This window comes from Lepidothrix coronata, unplaced genomic scaffold, assembly GCF_001604755.1.
Source record: "Lepidothrix coronata isolate B3197 unplaced genomic scaffold, Lepidothrix_coronata-1.0 Scaffold203, whole genome shotgun sequence".
Classification (NCBI taxonomy): domain Eukaryota; kingdom Metazoa; phylum Chordata; class Aves; order Passeriformes; family Pipridae; genus Lepidothrix; species Lepidothrix coronata.
In genome coordinates, this window is record NW_016690383.1 from 371,831 (window position 1) to 385,334 (window position 13,504).

The 13,504-nt window shown below is 52.2% G+C and overlaps 2 protein-coding genes across 6 annotated transcripts in view; one reads left to right on the top strand and one right to left on the bottom strand.

The window, feature by feature from the left end:
- Positions 1-10,846, bottom strand: part of SUPT6H (SPT6 homolog, histone chaperone) — a 28,116-nt gene extending 17,270 nt beyond the window's left edge. Inside the window, exons 1-10 of one of the 5 annotated variants that reach the window (XM_017832575.1) lie at positions 10,783-10,818; positions 9,235-9,386; positions 4,953-5,072; positions 4,332-4,484; positions 4,082-4,152; positions 3,332-3,527; positions 2,555-2,639; positions 1,902-2,175; positions 597-698; positions 20-133 (exon numbers count right to left, since the gene is read on the bottom strand). In XM_017832575.1, coding sequence (XP_017688064.1) covers positions 20-133; positions 597-698; positions 1,902-2,175; positions 2,555-2,639; positions 3,332-3,527; positions 4,082-4,152; positions 4,332-4,484; positions 4,953-5,061 — 1,104 coding nt within the window. In that variant the 5' untranslated portion in view covers positions 5,062-5,072; positions 9,235-9,386; positions 10,783-10,818. The other 4 variants (XM_017832577.1, XM_017832574.1, XM_017832579.1 and 1 more) reach the window with 4 other exon arrangements.
- Positions 10,847-10,877: 31 nt separating this feature from the next.
- SDF2 (stromal cell derived factor 2) lies at positions 10,878-12,849 on the top strand. Its single transcript, XM_017832583.1, has 3 exons — positions 10,878-11,055; positions 11,138-11,334; positions 12,109-12,849. The coding sequence occupies exons 1-3, from the start codon at positions 10,896-10,898 to the stop codon at positions 12,394-12,396; spliced, it is 645 nt and encodes a 214-aa protein (XP_017688072.1). The 5' UTR covers positions 10,878-10,895; the 3' UTR covers positions 12,397-12,849.
- Positions 12,850-13,504: the final 655 nt, after the last annotated feature.

Below are 13,504 nucleotides of genomic sequence, written 5' to 3' on the forward strand. Positions count from 1 at the left end.
AAGCAGAGTTGCAAATTACCTCAAAATGCTGATTTCTCATGAAATTCAGGGCTTCTTTAATCTTCTGGATGGTGCTGGGCCCCTTGCGGCTGAAGCTGCTGGCTTGTCCACGGTCAAGATAGTCAGAACTCTCCTGAAGAGGAGAAACACACATTGTGTTCTATTCCTGAGCTGACCCCTTAAAAGAGCAGCCTCAGGCTACAGATGTGGTTCTTTTGTTAGTCAGGAATGCAGACTTAGATACACACTTTGACTTAGATCCTAGCCCTGAGGGGCTTAAAGAAAAAGGGAAAAGCAGCACCTGGCCAAGGTAACTGATGGCCAAAAGCAGATCATGGCTAATACTAATTTAGCCCTAAGTGCACAGTGGCTCAAAGATTTCTCTTGACAATTATTCTTTCAACTTCATTGTGTTCCTTTTTGTCCTGTTTCATGGACACGAAAATGAAGATGTGCATGTTAAATGACCTGCTCAAAATCAGAAAGGAAGGGCATTACATTCCTCTCAGCAGACTCCTGGACCAATGTCTCCAGGCTGGAAATCTGCAGTGCCTTCAAGCTCTCTTAGGACAGAAGTCCCAGGCATAGCTCTTTACCTGCAAGGAGATGGTGGGAGTTGCAAATGCATTCCTGTAAATCCAGTCAGCTTCTTCCTCCAGCTCATCATCTTCAGCACTCTTCACTGGGATGGAACGCAGCTGTGAAGAGACAACAGCATGAGTAGAGGCACATGCAACACCAGGGCTTGCACTGCTTTCAAGAGGCCTGGAAATTATTGTTTTGAGTGGCAGGTTGCCTGTGGGTCCCTCAGCCATGGGGTGCCAAGGATAGCCCTTCAATGTCTGCACCTTCTGAGCACACAGGAAACCTGCACCAGCTTTACACTAGATAAAGGAAACAACAATTTTGTCAAAGGCTTGTGGAAAGGCCTGCAATGGTGCAAAATCTGTGAAGATCAAGTCAGGGTATCTCCACTTCCTACCAGTCTCCCAAACCCTCTGCAGTTACATCCTGTTCCAATCTATCTGTGCCTTGTTACCACTTTTCTTGCTGCAGCCACGGAGTAACAGAACACAAAGCAGCTCCAAACCCTCTCTGGGCACTTAGTCTCAGCCACTTCTCTTTCAGGGGGCCTGCTCTAATCACCACTGACATCCGTGAAGATGACAAAACGTGTGAACAGGCCACATACAGCCAGGAGACACCACAGACAGCATTCCCTTGTACTGCACAGACTGGCATGGGAAAAAAAGGTCCTTCAAGAAAACCGGCAGCTTCACATATCCCATTTAACAGAGTAGGGTAACAAATCTCTGCACAGAATTACATTAACATACACTAAAGGGAGATCGACTGTTCAGTGAAAATCTGAATACAGGCTAAAATTAAGACCAAAATATGAAACACCAGAGTGATTCCTTGCAGCACAAGGAGAGCAGTGTAAGTCCTGGTCATTTCAAATAAAGTGGGTTACAGCAGTTATGTGTTGGCTGGGATACAGGTAGGCTAGGAACCTTCTCAAACATTCTCTGGCGCTGCATCTCTTGCTATCCAGAGGTCCAGCTCAAGGGATTTCTAACAGCATCCAGCACAAAGCCATCTCAGCACAGCCCAAGCCCTGTGCCACTCCCAGCAGTACAACACTGGCACCCAGTGGCCACAGGGAAACTGTCACGGGGCTAAAACAGAGCTCACACAGGTACCACAGTTCCCATGCCACTGACAGGCCTGAATGCAGAGTTTTAGCCTATAATTTGACAGGGAGGATCTTCAAAGAGGGAAGAAAAGATGCGAAAATCCATTCGCAGCCAGGTGGCTCTTGGCCTGCAGGTCCCAGCCCTGCTGCACAAAGTGGGAGCTGAAATGCTTCCTGCCTGCACACCTTCAACCCCTTCCCTCACCTGGAATCTCTCAGGCATGTCTGTCATGCGGATCTCGTTGTCCTGATCCGTCAGGTGACTGCTCTCCAGCTCACTGGGCTCGTACATCTCAAAGATGCTACGCCGACTGACGCGCTTCTTGGTGGTCTTTTTGGGTCGTACACGGGTCTCCCCTTCGGTTTCTTCATCCTCGTACTCATATTCCTCCTCCATCTCCTCATCGTACTCATTGTACTTCTCAAACTCATCATAGTCAAAGTCCACACCAAAGATTTCCTGGGCTTCCTGCAAAGCACTGCAAAGAAAAAAACTCATTCAGCCCCAGGGTGCAGTTCACAGACCATCCTTCCAGCCACACAGAAGAGGCCAGGGGTACCTAAGTCTAAGCTTTAGTTTTCCACTCTGCCTAAAAAATCACAGGTAAGTACACAATTCTGAGCTTTACATGCAAATACTTCTCCTAAGGGCACGGTTTTGGTATCCTTTAAAAAAATCCAGGAGTCACGTGTTTCATAAATTAAACACTAAAAGCTCTATGTTTAAATCTACCACGTTCCCTTCGGGAAAGAGACCAGTGGTATCCAACCACAAGCTGAATCACTCTGCAGTTGCAAGAACCAAGTAAGCTGAGCACTGTTTTCGAGGCTCCAGGCCAATTTCCAATCAATACTTACGCATCTGTGTATCCTGGAAGCTTCTTTCTCCATTTTGGCTTCTTCAGAGGTTGTCCATCATCATCCACAATGAAGTCATCAATGTCTGGACATGGAGAAACAATTCAGTGGTCAGGACACTTGGATAATCAACTGGTACCTCTGACAAAGCTCAGCTCAGACAGACTATGCAACAACTACTGCTGCCCAATAACTATGAGCCTCCACCACAGACTGAGGTTGCTGCTGGCTGTCAGTCTGCCCAGCTCCCCACAGCATCTTCTATGCCAACCTCAGACATTCCAGGAGCCTAAACCACAGTAACAAGCTAGAACAAACTTCCAGACATAGGCAAAGCCATTTGGCAATTAGCTGCAAAGCAGTGCACTGGAAATAAAGTCAGAAGAGGCATGGCTGCTTTGGACAGTAGGTAGAAAGAATTCTTGAAACTTTTTGGGTATGGTAGTAGCAGTGGTGACAGTCTGACGCTGAAGAGAAGGAGGGCAGGCATGCACTAGGTACTAAACAGTGCCTTGACTCCCTTTCTTTGAAGCATTTTCATTTTTGAGGCAGCTTAGGGAAGATGTGCAAGATCTTAGCACACAGAATGTGCTCCTGCACAAAGTGGTTTAGACAAACTAAACCTGTTACCCAGAAATTCTAGGGATTGTACTAATCAGACCAATAAGAGCTTTACCACAAAGGGTCACAGCCTTTGGTTACTTATAGCTCAGAGAAAGTCTGAACTTTGTTCCTGTGCTTTAATCCTACAACAAACTTCAGACCATCCATACGCACCAGATTCATCTTCCTCCTCCTCTTCTTCCTCTTCTTGTGCAGCAACAGGAGCTTCAACAGCTTCCCCTCCTTCCTCGCCTTCACCATCCTGAAAGATTTCTTCAGCAATGGCTTCCTTCTCATGTTCCTCCTTTCCATAGTCTTCTGCTTCATCATCCTCATCATCAGACATTTTTCGCACACGTCTGAATTTTTGCTGCAAGGAAAACGCCTTGTTAGTGCCCACAGTCCCTGGCACAGCACACGAGCTCAGTGTGGGCTCTGCCAGGCCAGCACTGCACTTCCTCTGCAGGCACCTGAGAGGGAGCAGGATGGAGCCCTGCAGGGGACAAGAGCCACCCCCTCAGGAGCCTGTGCCTGTGTCACTTGTGTGCTGTCACCACCAGTGTTGGCCTGGCTTGATGTGCCTCTAATGTTACAGAAAGAGCTTTAGAGCCCATAATAGCCTGTGCTGACTTTGAGGTTAGCAACACACAGGAGAAAGTTACTGGAACATGAGATGGTCTTGCAGAGGTGGGAAGGGAGGAGTGTAGCAGACTTTAGGAACCAAAGTGTTTTGCAAACTCCAGGAAGCCAGTTCCCAGTTGCCTGGGCAAGGAGAGATCCTGATTCCTTCAAGCACTCAGCTCTCTCTTTCCAAGAGGGCAGGAGCAGAGGAGAGGCACTGCTTGCTCACTCCAGGCCAGAGCCCACCCTCCTTCACACTAAGACACACCACACCATTAACAGCAGCATGGCAACACAACTCACTCTTTTGACTTTAACGCCCAAGTTCTCTTCAATGAGGTCAAAATCATCATCCTCCAGGCGGTCATCAAAAGCTAGAGAAGTGACCAGAGATGAGTTACTCTCTCTCTTCACTAATCTGGGAAAGCACTAAGCCAAGAAGGGTACAGTTTACCCAACCCATGCAGACACCCAGGGCAGAGAGAGAGCTCTGCTCCCTGGCAGGTCAGTGTCAGAGCATTCTACTGATATGAACAATCATCATAAAACTTACTGCGCTTTCTCTTTTTGTGGCCAACATCATCCTCAGAGTCTCCAGAGTCACTAGCTTCTTCCTCCTCTTCCTCATCGTCATCATCATTAATGAATCCTTTCAGGTTCCCCTGCTCATCTTGATCATCAAGATTCAGCTCCTCCTCTTCCTCATCTGGGATGGAGAGCAGCATGTGTTAGACATTTACTCATTGGTTATCCACGGAGACTTGGCTCTGGGCAAGGAGCATCTTCCTTCACACCATCCACACAATTTTAACTGAACACTTTTACTGACACAGAACCCAGCCAGCTGCTCATGCCAGAACCCCACTTCTTGTCTCGTGGTCTCATGCTCTCTCTGCAGATGGAACGGGTGGAGTGGTGACACTGGGAGAATTCCTCTGCTTTTATTGTTTACTATCAAATTGTGTGACTGCAAGTCCCACAGGGGTGAAGCAGAGTATTTTTTATTGCCAAATATAAAAACGACCTGAGCGCTTGGGAGGAAGGGCAGCACTTAAACAGCAGAGATTATCGACTACAGATGGCCCTGCTATTAGAGCACAGTTATTGCTCCATCTGCAGAGTCACAGGATGCAGAATAGAGCAGCGAGGAACACAGACAATCCAGCAAACTCACCATCCTCATCTTCCTCTACAAACTTCTTGGTTACTCTGGGCACAACCTCCCCATCCTGGTTGTACTCCTCCTCTGACTCCTCCGCTTCGCTTTCCACAAAGTCAGACATGGCTGCAGCAACTGGGGAAAGAGGAAACATCCCTGGCATCAGCTGAGCAAGCAAAACACAGGCACTTCCCCTTTCAGGTTTTGGAGAGAAGACAGCTAAGGCAAGAGCGTTTCAAATTAGCTATCGGGGCCCTGAATTACCCAGTGTCCACCTTGCCTGGCCATCCCTGTCACCAGAGATTAGGGAAGCGAAGCCAGCAGCCAAGAGCTGCCAGCTCCTGCCACCCTGTGTCTGGGTGAGCAGGACAGCAGCTGTCACAGCAGTGCTTGTAACACAGCCCAGCTCTGGCTGCAGCTGAAATGTGCACACAGCCAGAGCCCTCCATCCCATCCATACCCTCCCACATGGCTGGGAAAGCTCTCACTGATGCTGCACGGTGTCATTTAGGATCTTAATATGATTAATCCTCACTCAGTTAATGAAGCCAGGATGACCCTGAAAATGGTCTTGACTGAGCTGTGGCTGCCAGCTGTTGGCAAGGCATTGCAGAGCCCATGGAGAAACCAGGAGAGAGGTCTGGGGTCCGGGATTGGGGGCTTGTGGCTGCCCAACTCCACAACCCCACACAGCTGGAGCTGTTGCCAGGGTGTTCCAAGCCAGAGACCTCTGTCCAGAGATGAGGAAGCAAGAAGAAACTACAAAAACAGGGCATTTTCTATATCCAGAACCTTTTGTTTGATGTTTTTTGCCAAACAGGGTTTCTGGAAACAATATAAATGATGCTTAGCACAACAGAAAGTCTGTGTCCATGAAGACAGGGCTCAAGTTCTGTCTCTCTGAGCCTTCCACTTCTTGTGGTTACAAACTTGCAGATATTTTAAAGTTTTCAAAGGAAACTTGGGGGTTTTTTTTAAATACATCAAAACAACAGAATTCCTCAAATGGCTGTGAATATGAAAACGCCAGCCCAGGAAGAAATACCAGCCTTTGGGAGGGTACAAAAAGAAGCTCAGAGGTGTCAGATCTAAAGCCAAAACTTCCATGTTAAATTACATCAGATGTAATTTAACACACACACACAAAAAAAACAACAGAGAAAAAAAGATGAGAAATAATTCCATATGCCAGGGAATGATACCTAAACAAACACGCTTCAAAATATTCCCATAATCATTTCCCCATTGCAAACAACCAGCTGAAGGAAATCAGTCCCACATGGGGCAACCTGATCAAGGCTTTGCCACGACACTTCTTGTGTGCAGGATTTCATGTTCTGCCCCGAGATCCACACATCTGGTGCACAAACACAACAACTTCGAGAAAACCAGGGACTTACTGCTCAGCTAAAGTTAAATGGTCCAAGGCTGATCTTGGATGATCTTTTAAGTCTCAAAACACGAACAGCTCCAAATGAATGTGTTGTCCGGATCTCATTAAAGAAAAGCCACAACAAAGACTAGGGAAAGACCTCTGCCAGATTTCAGACACGAGCACACAGCAGCTTACACTCCTTGGCTGCAGAATATATGGCCATGGCCAGTATCTATCTAGGATGGTCCAGACAGGCAGAAAATGCAGTAGGCTAAGACTTCTGCTCTGCACCCAGAGAGGACATGGCTGCTCTGGTTCAGTGCGTAGGCACAGGGTGATCCCTGCCCTTGAGAGGACACTAGAAGTCACACACATGTATTTAAGCACCCCATCAGAAATAATACCTCAGAGGGTAGCAGAGATGACAGTTAAATGCATGTTCCTGAAGCAAATGCCGGTGATGAACTGTGTAACTACACACAGTAAAGGAACAGGGGTTATATTTAGCAGCCTGTGTATGAATATTTTGTCAACTTCGTGCTTTGTCACCAATGCTTCTGCTACAGGTATTCACCAGGGTGTATTAACATATATAAAACTGCAGGCTGAGTGGCTTTTCCTAGAGCATTTCCAAGTCTAATAACCTCATTTATCTCCTGCTCATGATCAACACAAAAACCCAGCCAGAAAAAAAACCCCTCATCACAGCACCACATAGAGTTTCACTGTCCTCTGCCAGTGAAGTGTTTCACTCACAATTCCAACTTGCTTCCTCATCATTTGTTCTACTATTTCCTGGCAATTTCAGTCCACATCAAATCAAATTTGTCTGGACACAGAGAACAACTAGGACTTAAGAAAACCATCTTATTTAATAATCCAGCCAAGCAGGTTCCACACAAGCCAACCACCCACAAAACTGGGTGCTTTCAGCTCCAGTGAAATCCACCTCAGGACAGCAGGGATGTCACTTAGCATGGAAAACAGAAACAAGATGTTGAATCAGATATGGACTTAGGGTGTCTCTCCCACCCTCTGTGCCAGAAAGGCCCTAATTTGAAACAAAACAGGCCAGGGAGGCAAGTGAAGGCTGCAGCCAGCACAGATGGAGGTGCAGAGCAGAGCTCGGTGTGGTGGGTCACACAGGGAGAGCCCCATTTGTGTGGGCATGAGGAGGATTTAAAAATCAAAGACCGTTGGGCCAGCAGAGCTGTTTCAATCAGGAGTGTCTGCACTTTGCTTGGCTCAAGGGCACAATGGCAATTATCCAGAGTCCACATTCTCCTTTTAGCTGGGATGCCTGGAGCAGACAGCTCTTCACTGTCAGTACTGGGACAGTAGAGTTCTGATCAGGTCAGGACCAGGCTGGACATCAGCCACAGGCTCTGTGGGTTACCCTCCTGCTTAGGTCAGGCTGGGTCTTTAAAACAAGTGCTGCTTTCTGAGGAACCTGAGAATTTCGGAAATCAGACATTCAAATACCTGTAAAGCCTTGGCCACACATCCAGATACCTGCTGGCTGCTCAGGACTGCAGAACATCACAGTACGTGAGGTAGACACGGCTTTGTACATCAAACACCAGCAAGAGAAAACTCATTAGGGTTTAGAAATGGAGACACATTTCAAATATCAGAACTTACAGGGAAAATTCCTGCACCTGGTACTCTGGCAAGGCAGAGGGACACAGCCATGTGATGCAGGATGGCATCAGGAATGGCAGTGTCCCACAGGAGCTTCACAGCCTCAGCGGGTGTGGGGTGAGGGAAAGCAGAAGCATCAGATGCTCTCCAGGCACTGCAATGCCCAGTAAAGCAGGAGACCACAGTGGTGCTCACAGAATAACCAAGGAGTGTCCTCCCAGCGAGATGTATTTATTATTCAGCAGTCAACCTCGGGACAGCAGTGACAGTGCACAAAACAGCAAACCCGAGTGCTCATATAGCCCAGGCACAGTCCTTGACTCCCCCCATCTTCTGTGGGAGAAACAACACCAGGGCCCTGATCCATGCTAACACTGGTTTTGTGGGGTTTTTTTAAGGGGGAGAGGGTTTGGACAGGGATGGTTCTAATCTCTGCCATTTTATAGTTCAACTAAGAGTTCACTTAAGATCACAGGCCCATGGAACCACATTGCCAAAGCCACCACTGAACAGCCTCTCTCAGTTCTCATGTCTACACTTCAAAAAATCAAACTAGAGAGGATTCAGAAATCTCAGGGAAACTCCACTCAAAATACAGAGCCTAAGGAAGCCAAATCTATTAATTTTTGTCGATTGAATGGCCATTAAATTAATTTTGGCACAGTCCAAGTACATCAAAAGGATTAAAAAACTGTGACAACAAATGGCTGACTAGGAAAAACACAAATGAACTGCAAAGAGAGCGCCACTGTTCCACCACCTGAAGCTCCCAATGAAACCAATGTCATTTTTCTTAAAAAAAAAAAAAAAAAAAAAAAAAAAAAAAACATTAGCTGGAATGTGTGGATTTAACATTAATAACTACACCACGATCTTCAAGCTGTGTCCCATCACAGAATCCAGACAAAAATCATCTTGGCATCTTTTAATTTGAAGCTTAAGAGCCTAACAAAAACCATCCCCGTGAAGCACCATAAGGCACTCCCACCACAACAAACAACCCTCACGGGCACCTCGTCAGTGCTGAGCTCTTCCTCAGGGCTAGTACCCTAGTACCCACATGAACTTCTGCAGGGCTGATGTCACCTGCTAGCCCTGACATCACCAACATATACATTTATATATTTAGCTTTTTCAGCTGTTTTACAGATTTCTGAACCACACACTCCCACCCTGCTCAGTGGTGGCTGTGCCGAGGGGGAAGTGATGACTGGAGACCAACAACGCCACGACAGGGAAAGTCCAGCCAAGCAGACACCGCAGCTCAGGAACTTCCCATACCTGCTTTTTTGGTTTTAATGCTCCTGCTGGTCCCACCGCCCCTGATGCTATCGGGTGGCAGCACGTCCTGTGGCAGAGTGACACATTTAATAGCATGTTGTGTGAAACAGCACTTCCGCCTGTTTATTTTGGCCCTGCTGCATCATACTTTCCTGTAAGAAACAGAAAATTGATGCTCCCTCCTCGCTTTCTCTGACCTGCCCATGACTTCACGCACCTGCATCATATCTCCTGTCAGCAAGTCTCCTCCCTAAGGTGAGGAAACAAGGCTTTGCTTGCCCAAAAACTTGCTCATCTGTGCTGCTCCTGCCTTTTCCAGCGCTCCCCTTTTGGGATGGTCTAACCATAACTACCAGGGCACAAACTGCCAACCATTTAGGCAGCAGCGTAATGATGTTTTCTATCTCATTCTCTGCTCCTTTAAAGTAATTCCAAAATATCCTTTTTAGGACACAGCAGGCTGTTGAAGTTGTTTTTAAAAAAAAAACAATTGCTAAGACACCAACAGCTCTTCCTTGAACAGTAAGAGCTGCTGTAGAGTCAATTACTGGAGTGTTTGTTGCCTTCATTACACCTGTTGCCATCATATCTCGTTTACCACACCACCACTCCCACCCAGTATTATCTGGTCTCTGCAACTCCACTCTCTGGTTTAGCTATCCTAGATAATTTAGGATTAAATTTTCCTTCTCCACATCACCATACTCAGGAAAACAAACAAAAAAAAAGAGCAGTGAAGATGACAGTGAAACTCCACAATAACCTCATTCCACTGTGAGCACCAATCACCTACCATTTTTTGCCACCTTTCAGTCATTTATTAAACCCAAAAAGGGCCTTCCCAGGCTGCCAGCCCTCTGCTTCTCAGGGAGGGCCTTGGCAGAAGTTTGGAAAGCCTAATGCAGCGGTCTGGGAATCACACCTGCAGACCAGGGTGATCCGCAGGGGGATTCAGGACCACCGGTGGACCTGAGAAACCAAGGTCAGACCCTTTCCTTCCCTCGCCTCCAAGAACAGCATCCCGATGTTCCCCAACGCCACATCTCCTCACATCCACGAGCTCCCCCCACCGTGCCAGCGATGTCCCGCAGCTCCAGGCCCGCTGCGCTCTGTGCCGCGGGGGCCTCGGGCCGCTGCTGCGGCACCTCCCGACCCCGGCGGAGCCGCCCCGCACTGCGGCCCCCGCCCCGCCCGCCCCGGGAGGCTCCTGCCGCCGCCAGCCCCACCCACGGCCGACACCGGGGCCCGACCGGGGCGGCCGCCGCCGCTCCACCCGCACCGGGGCCCGACACCAACCTCTGGGATGTCCCTGCCGCCCTCACCGAGGCCCGACACCAACCTCCAGGATGTCCCTGCCGCCCTCACCGGGGCCCGGCGCCGCCGCGGAGCCGGGCCGGGACTGACCCGCGGGCCAGGACTGACGCGGCCGCGCCGCTCCCCCGGTGAATGACCCGCGGGCTGGAGCTGACGCGGCCGCGTCGCTCTCCCCGGTGAATGACCCCCCCCCCCTTCCCCCCGCGTTCCCCACCGGGCCCGGCGCGGCCTTACCCGAGGGGCCGAGGGAAAATGGAGGCGGCGGCGGCGGCGAGCGCGGGGGGCGGAGCGGGGCGAGCCGCGACCTCCCGGCGGGCGGAGCGGCGGCGCTTCCGCTTCCTGCGGGGATGGGGCTGCTCCCGCTGCTGCTCCCGGTGCTGGCGGCGGCGGCGCTGGGCGCGGCGGGGCGCGGCGGCCCCGGGCCGGTCACCTGCGGCTCCGTGGTGAAGCTGCTCAATGTGCGGCACAACGTGCGGCTGCACTCGCACGATGTGCGCTACGGCTCCGGTAATGGGACGCGCACCCCCCATCCCCCCCCCCCGCTTTTTCCCTGCTCCTGGGTGTGATGGCGGGTCTCCCTCCTCCGCAGGCAGCGGGCAGCAGTCGGTGACCGGAGTGTCGGCGGCGGATGACGAGAACAGCTACTGGCGGGTGCGGGGCCGCACGGCCGCCGTGTGCCATCGGGGCACCCCGGTGCGGTGCGGGCAGGCCATCCGCCTCACCCACCTGGGCACCGGCCGCAACCTCCACAGCCACCGCTTCGCCTCCCCGCTCTCCGGCAACCAGGTACCCACCGCGGATCGCCCCCGAGCCCCGGGCTCAGCGCCTTTCCCTTGTCACTGCCCTCGCCCGGTCCCCTGAGTCCCTGCTGGGTTCGCCCTGGCCCTACCAGTCCCGATTTGGTCCCCCTTGTCCCTGGCACTCCCACCTTGTTTCCTAGTTCAGACTGGGTTCCTCTTGTCCTCCATGTCTCTCATCAGCCCTGCCTTGTTCCCCAGGCCCTACCAGATTCTTTCTCCGGGTCCCTACCAGTCTCTCCTTTTTTCCCAGTTCTCCTTGTGCCTACCAGTCCCAACTGAGTTCCCCTTGTCCCCCATCTCCCTACCGGTTCTGTCTTGTTCTCCAGTCCAGACTGGGTCCCCCTTGTCCCCCATGTCACTGCCAGCCCCATCTTATTCCCCAGTCTCTCCTGGATTCTCCCCGTCCCAACCAGGTCTCTCGTTTCCCTTCCTTGTGCCCTGGCCCCAGTCATGTCCCGTATGCCCTCAGCAGTCCCACCTTGTGCTTCAGTTCAGATTGGGTCCCTCTTGTCCCCCATGTCCCTACCAGCACTGCTTTTTCCCCTGGTCCCAGCTGGGTCCCTACCAGTCCCACCTTGTTCCCCAGTCTGTACTGGTTCCCCCTTGCCCTGCCAGTGCCTGAATCCCAACCAGACCCTCCAAGTCCCAATAACCATGTCCTTCCCAACCCTAGGCCCAGCCCCTTCTTCTGCCCACCCCAAGGTGCGAGTCCCCCCCCCCTTCATCTTGGCCCCCAAAATGAGCTGTTCTTCACCCCCAGGAGGTGAGTGCGTTTGGGGAGGCCGGCGAGGGTGACTACCTGGACGACTGGACAGTGGTGTGCAGTGGGACCTACTGGGTGCGGGACGACGAGGTTCGCTTCCAGCACACCTCCACTGACGTCTTCCTCTCGGTGACGGGGGAGCAGTATGGGCGGCCCATCCATGGGCAGAAGGAGGTGCATGGCATGGCGACGTCCAGCCAGAATAACTACTGGAAGGTGATGGAGGGCATCTTCATGCAGCCCGGCGAGGCCTTCAAAGCAGAGCACTACCACGCTGAGTTGTGAGGGACAGACAGACTGATGCTGAGACTGGGTGCTGCCCTGCCATGTTTGGGACCACTGAACCCAGGGGATGGCTTCTGTACCCACCTGGGACTGACACACACCAGGACAGAGCTCTAACACAAAGCAGATCCCAGTGTCCTGAATTCGATGTGGAGCAGATTCCAGTGTCCCTAATCTGAGATGAAGCAGGTCCCAGGATCCAGACCTGACCCAAAGCAGAGCCCAACACAAAGCCCTGACACAAAGCAGGTCCCAACATCCCAAATCCAGCACAAAGCCAAGCCCGACATCCAGACCCAACCCCAGAGCAGACTGACAAACTCTCACCCTGTCCCTTGCAGCCCCCTTATCCGTCCGAGGACTGCTGTCCCCAGGAACTGTACACCCCTGCTGTACCCCAAACCACTCTCCGTATCCTGCGGGGACCTGGGACCATAAAAGTGCTGAACCCTGCCCTGTGGTGTGACTGTTTGTGTGGGGAATGCAGAGAATAGCCCGGGGCTGGGGGCCAAACCTGGTGTCACCCCCTCGCCCCATTTTGGTACCTAGACCGAGTGTCACCTCTCGCCCCATCCAGTGCCGGACCCAATGTCACTCGCCCCCTCTCCCCATCCCGGTGTTACCCCGTTCATCTCATCCCAGCGCCAGCCCTAGTGTCACCCCCTGCCCCGTCGTGGTGCTGGACCCGGTGTCATTGCCTCACTGCATCCCGGTGCAGCCCCAGTGTCACCCCCTCGCTCCATCGCGGTGCCGGACCTGGTGTGTCACACCCCCTCGCCCCACCGCCGTGCGGCCGCGGTGTCACCCGCACGCTCCATCCCGGCGCAGGACCCGGTGTCGCTTCCCTTCTCCCCCCATCCCGGTGCCGGTCCCAGTCACCCCCTCTCCCTCCGTCCCGGTGCCGGTCCCGGTGTCACCGCTCGGCCTCGGCGGGGCGCTGCGGCGCCCGCGCTCTCCGGGAAGGCGCCGCTCGGCCCCGCCCCGTCCCGCCCCTCCCAGCGGCCACTCGGGGTGCGCGGGCGGCCCCTCGGGCGGCGGCGGGGCCGGGGCGGGTGGGAGGGAGGGAGGGGTCCGCACCGGGGCCGTGGGCCCGCACCGGGGCCGGGCC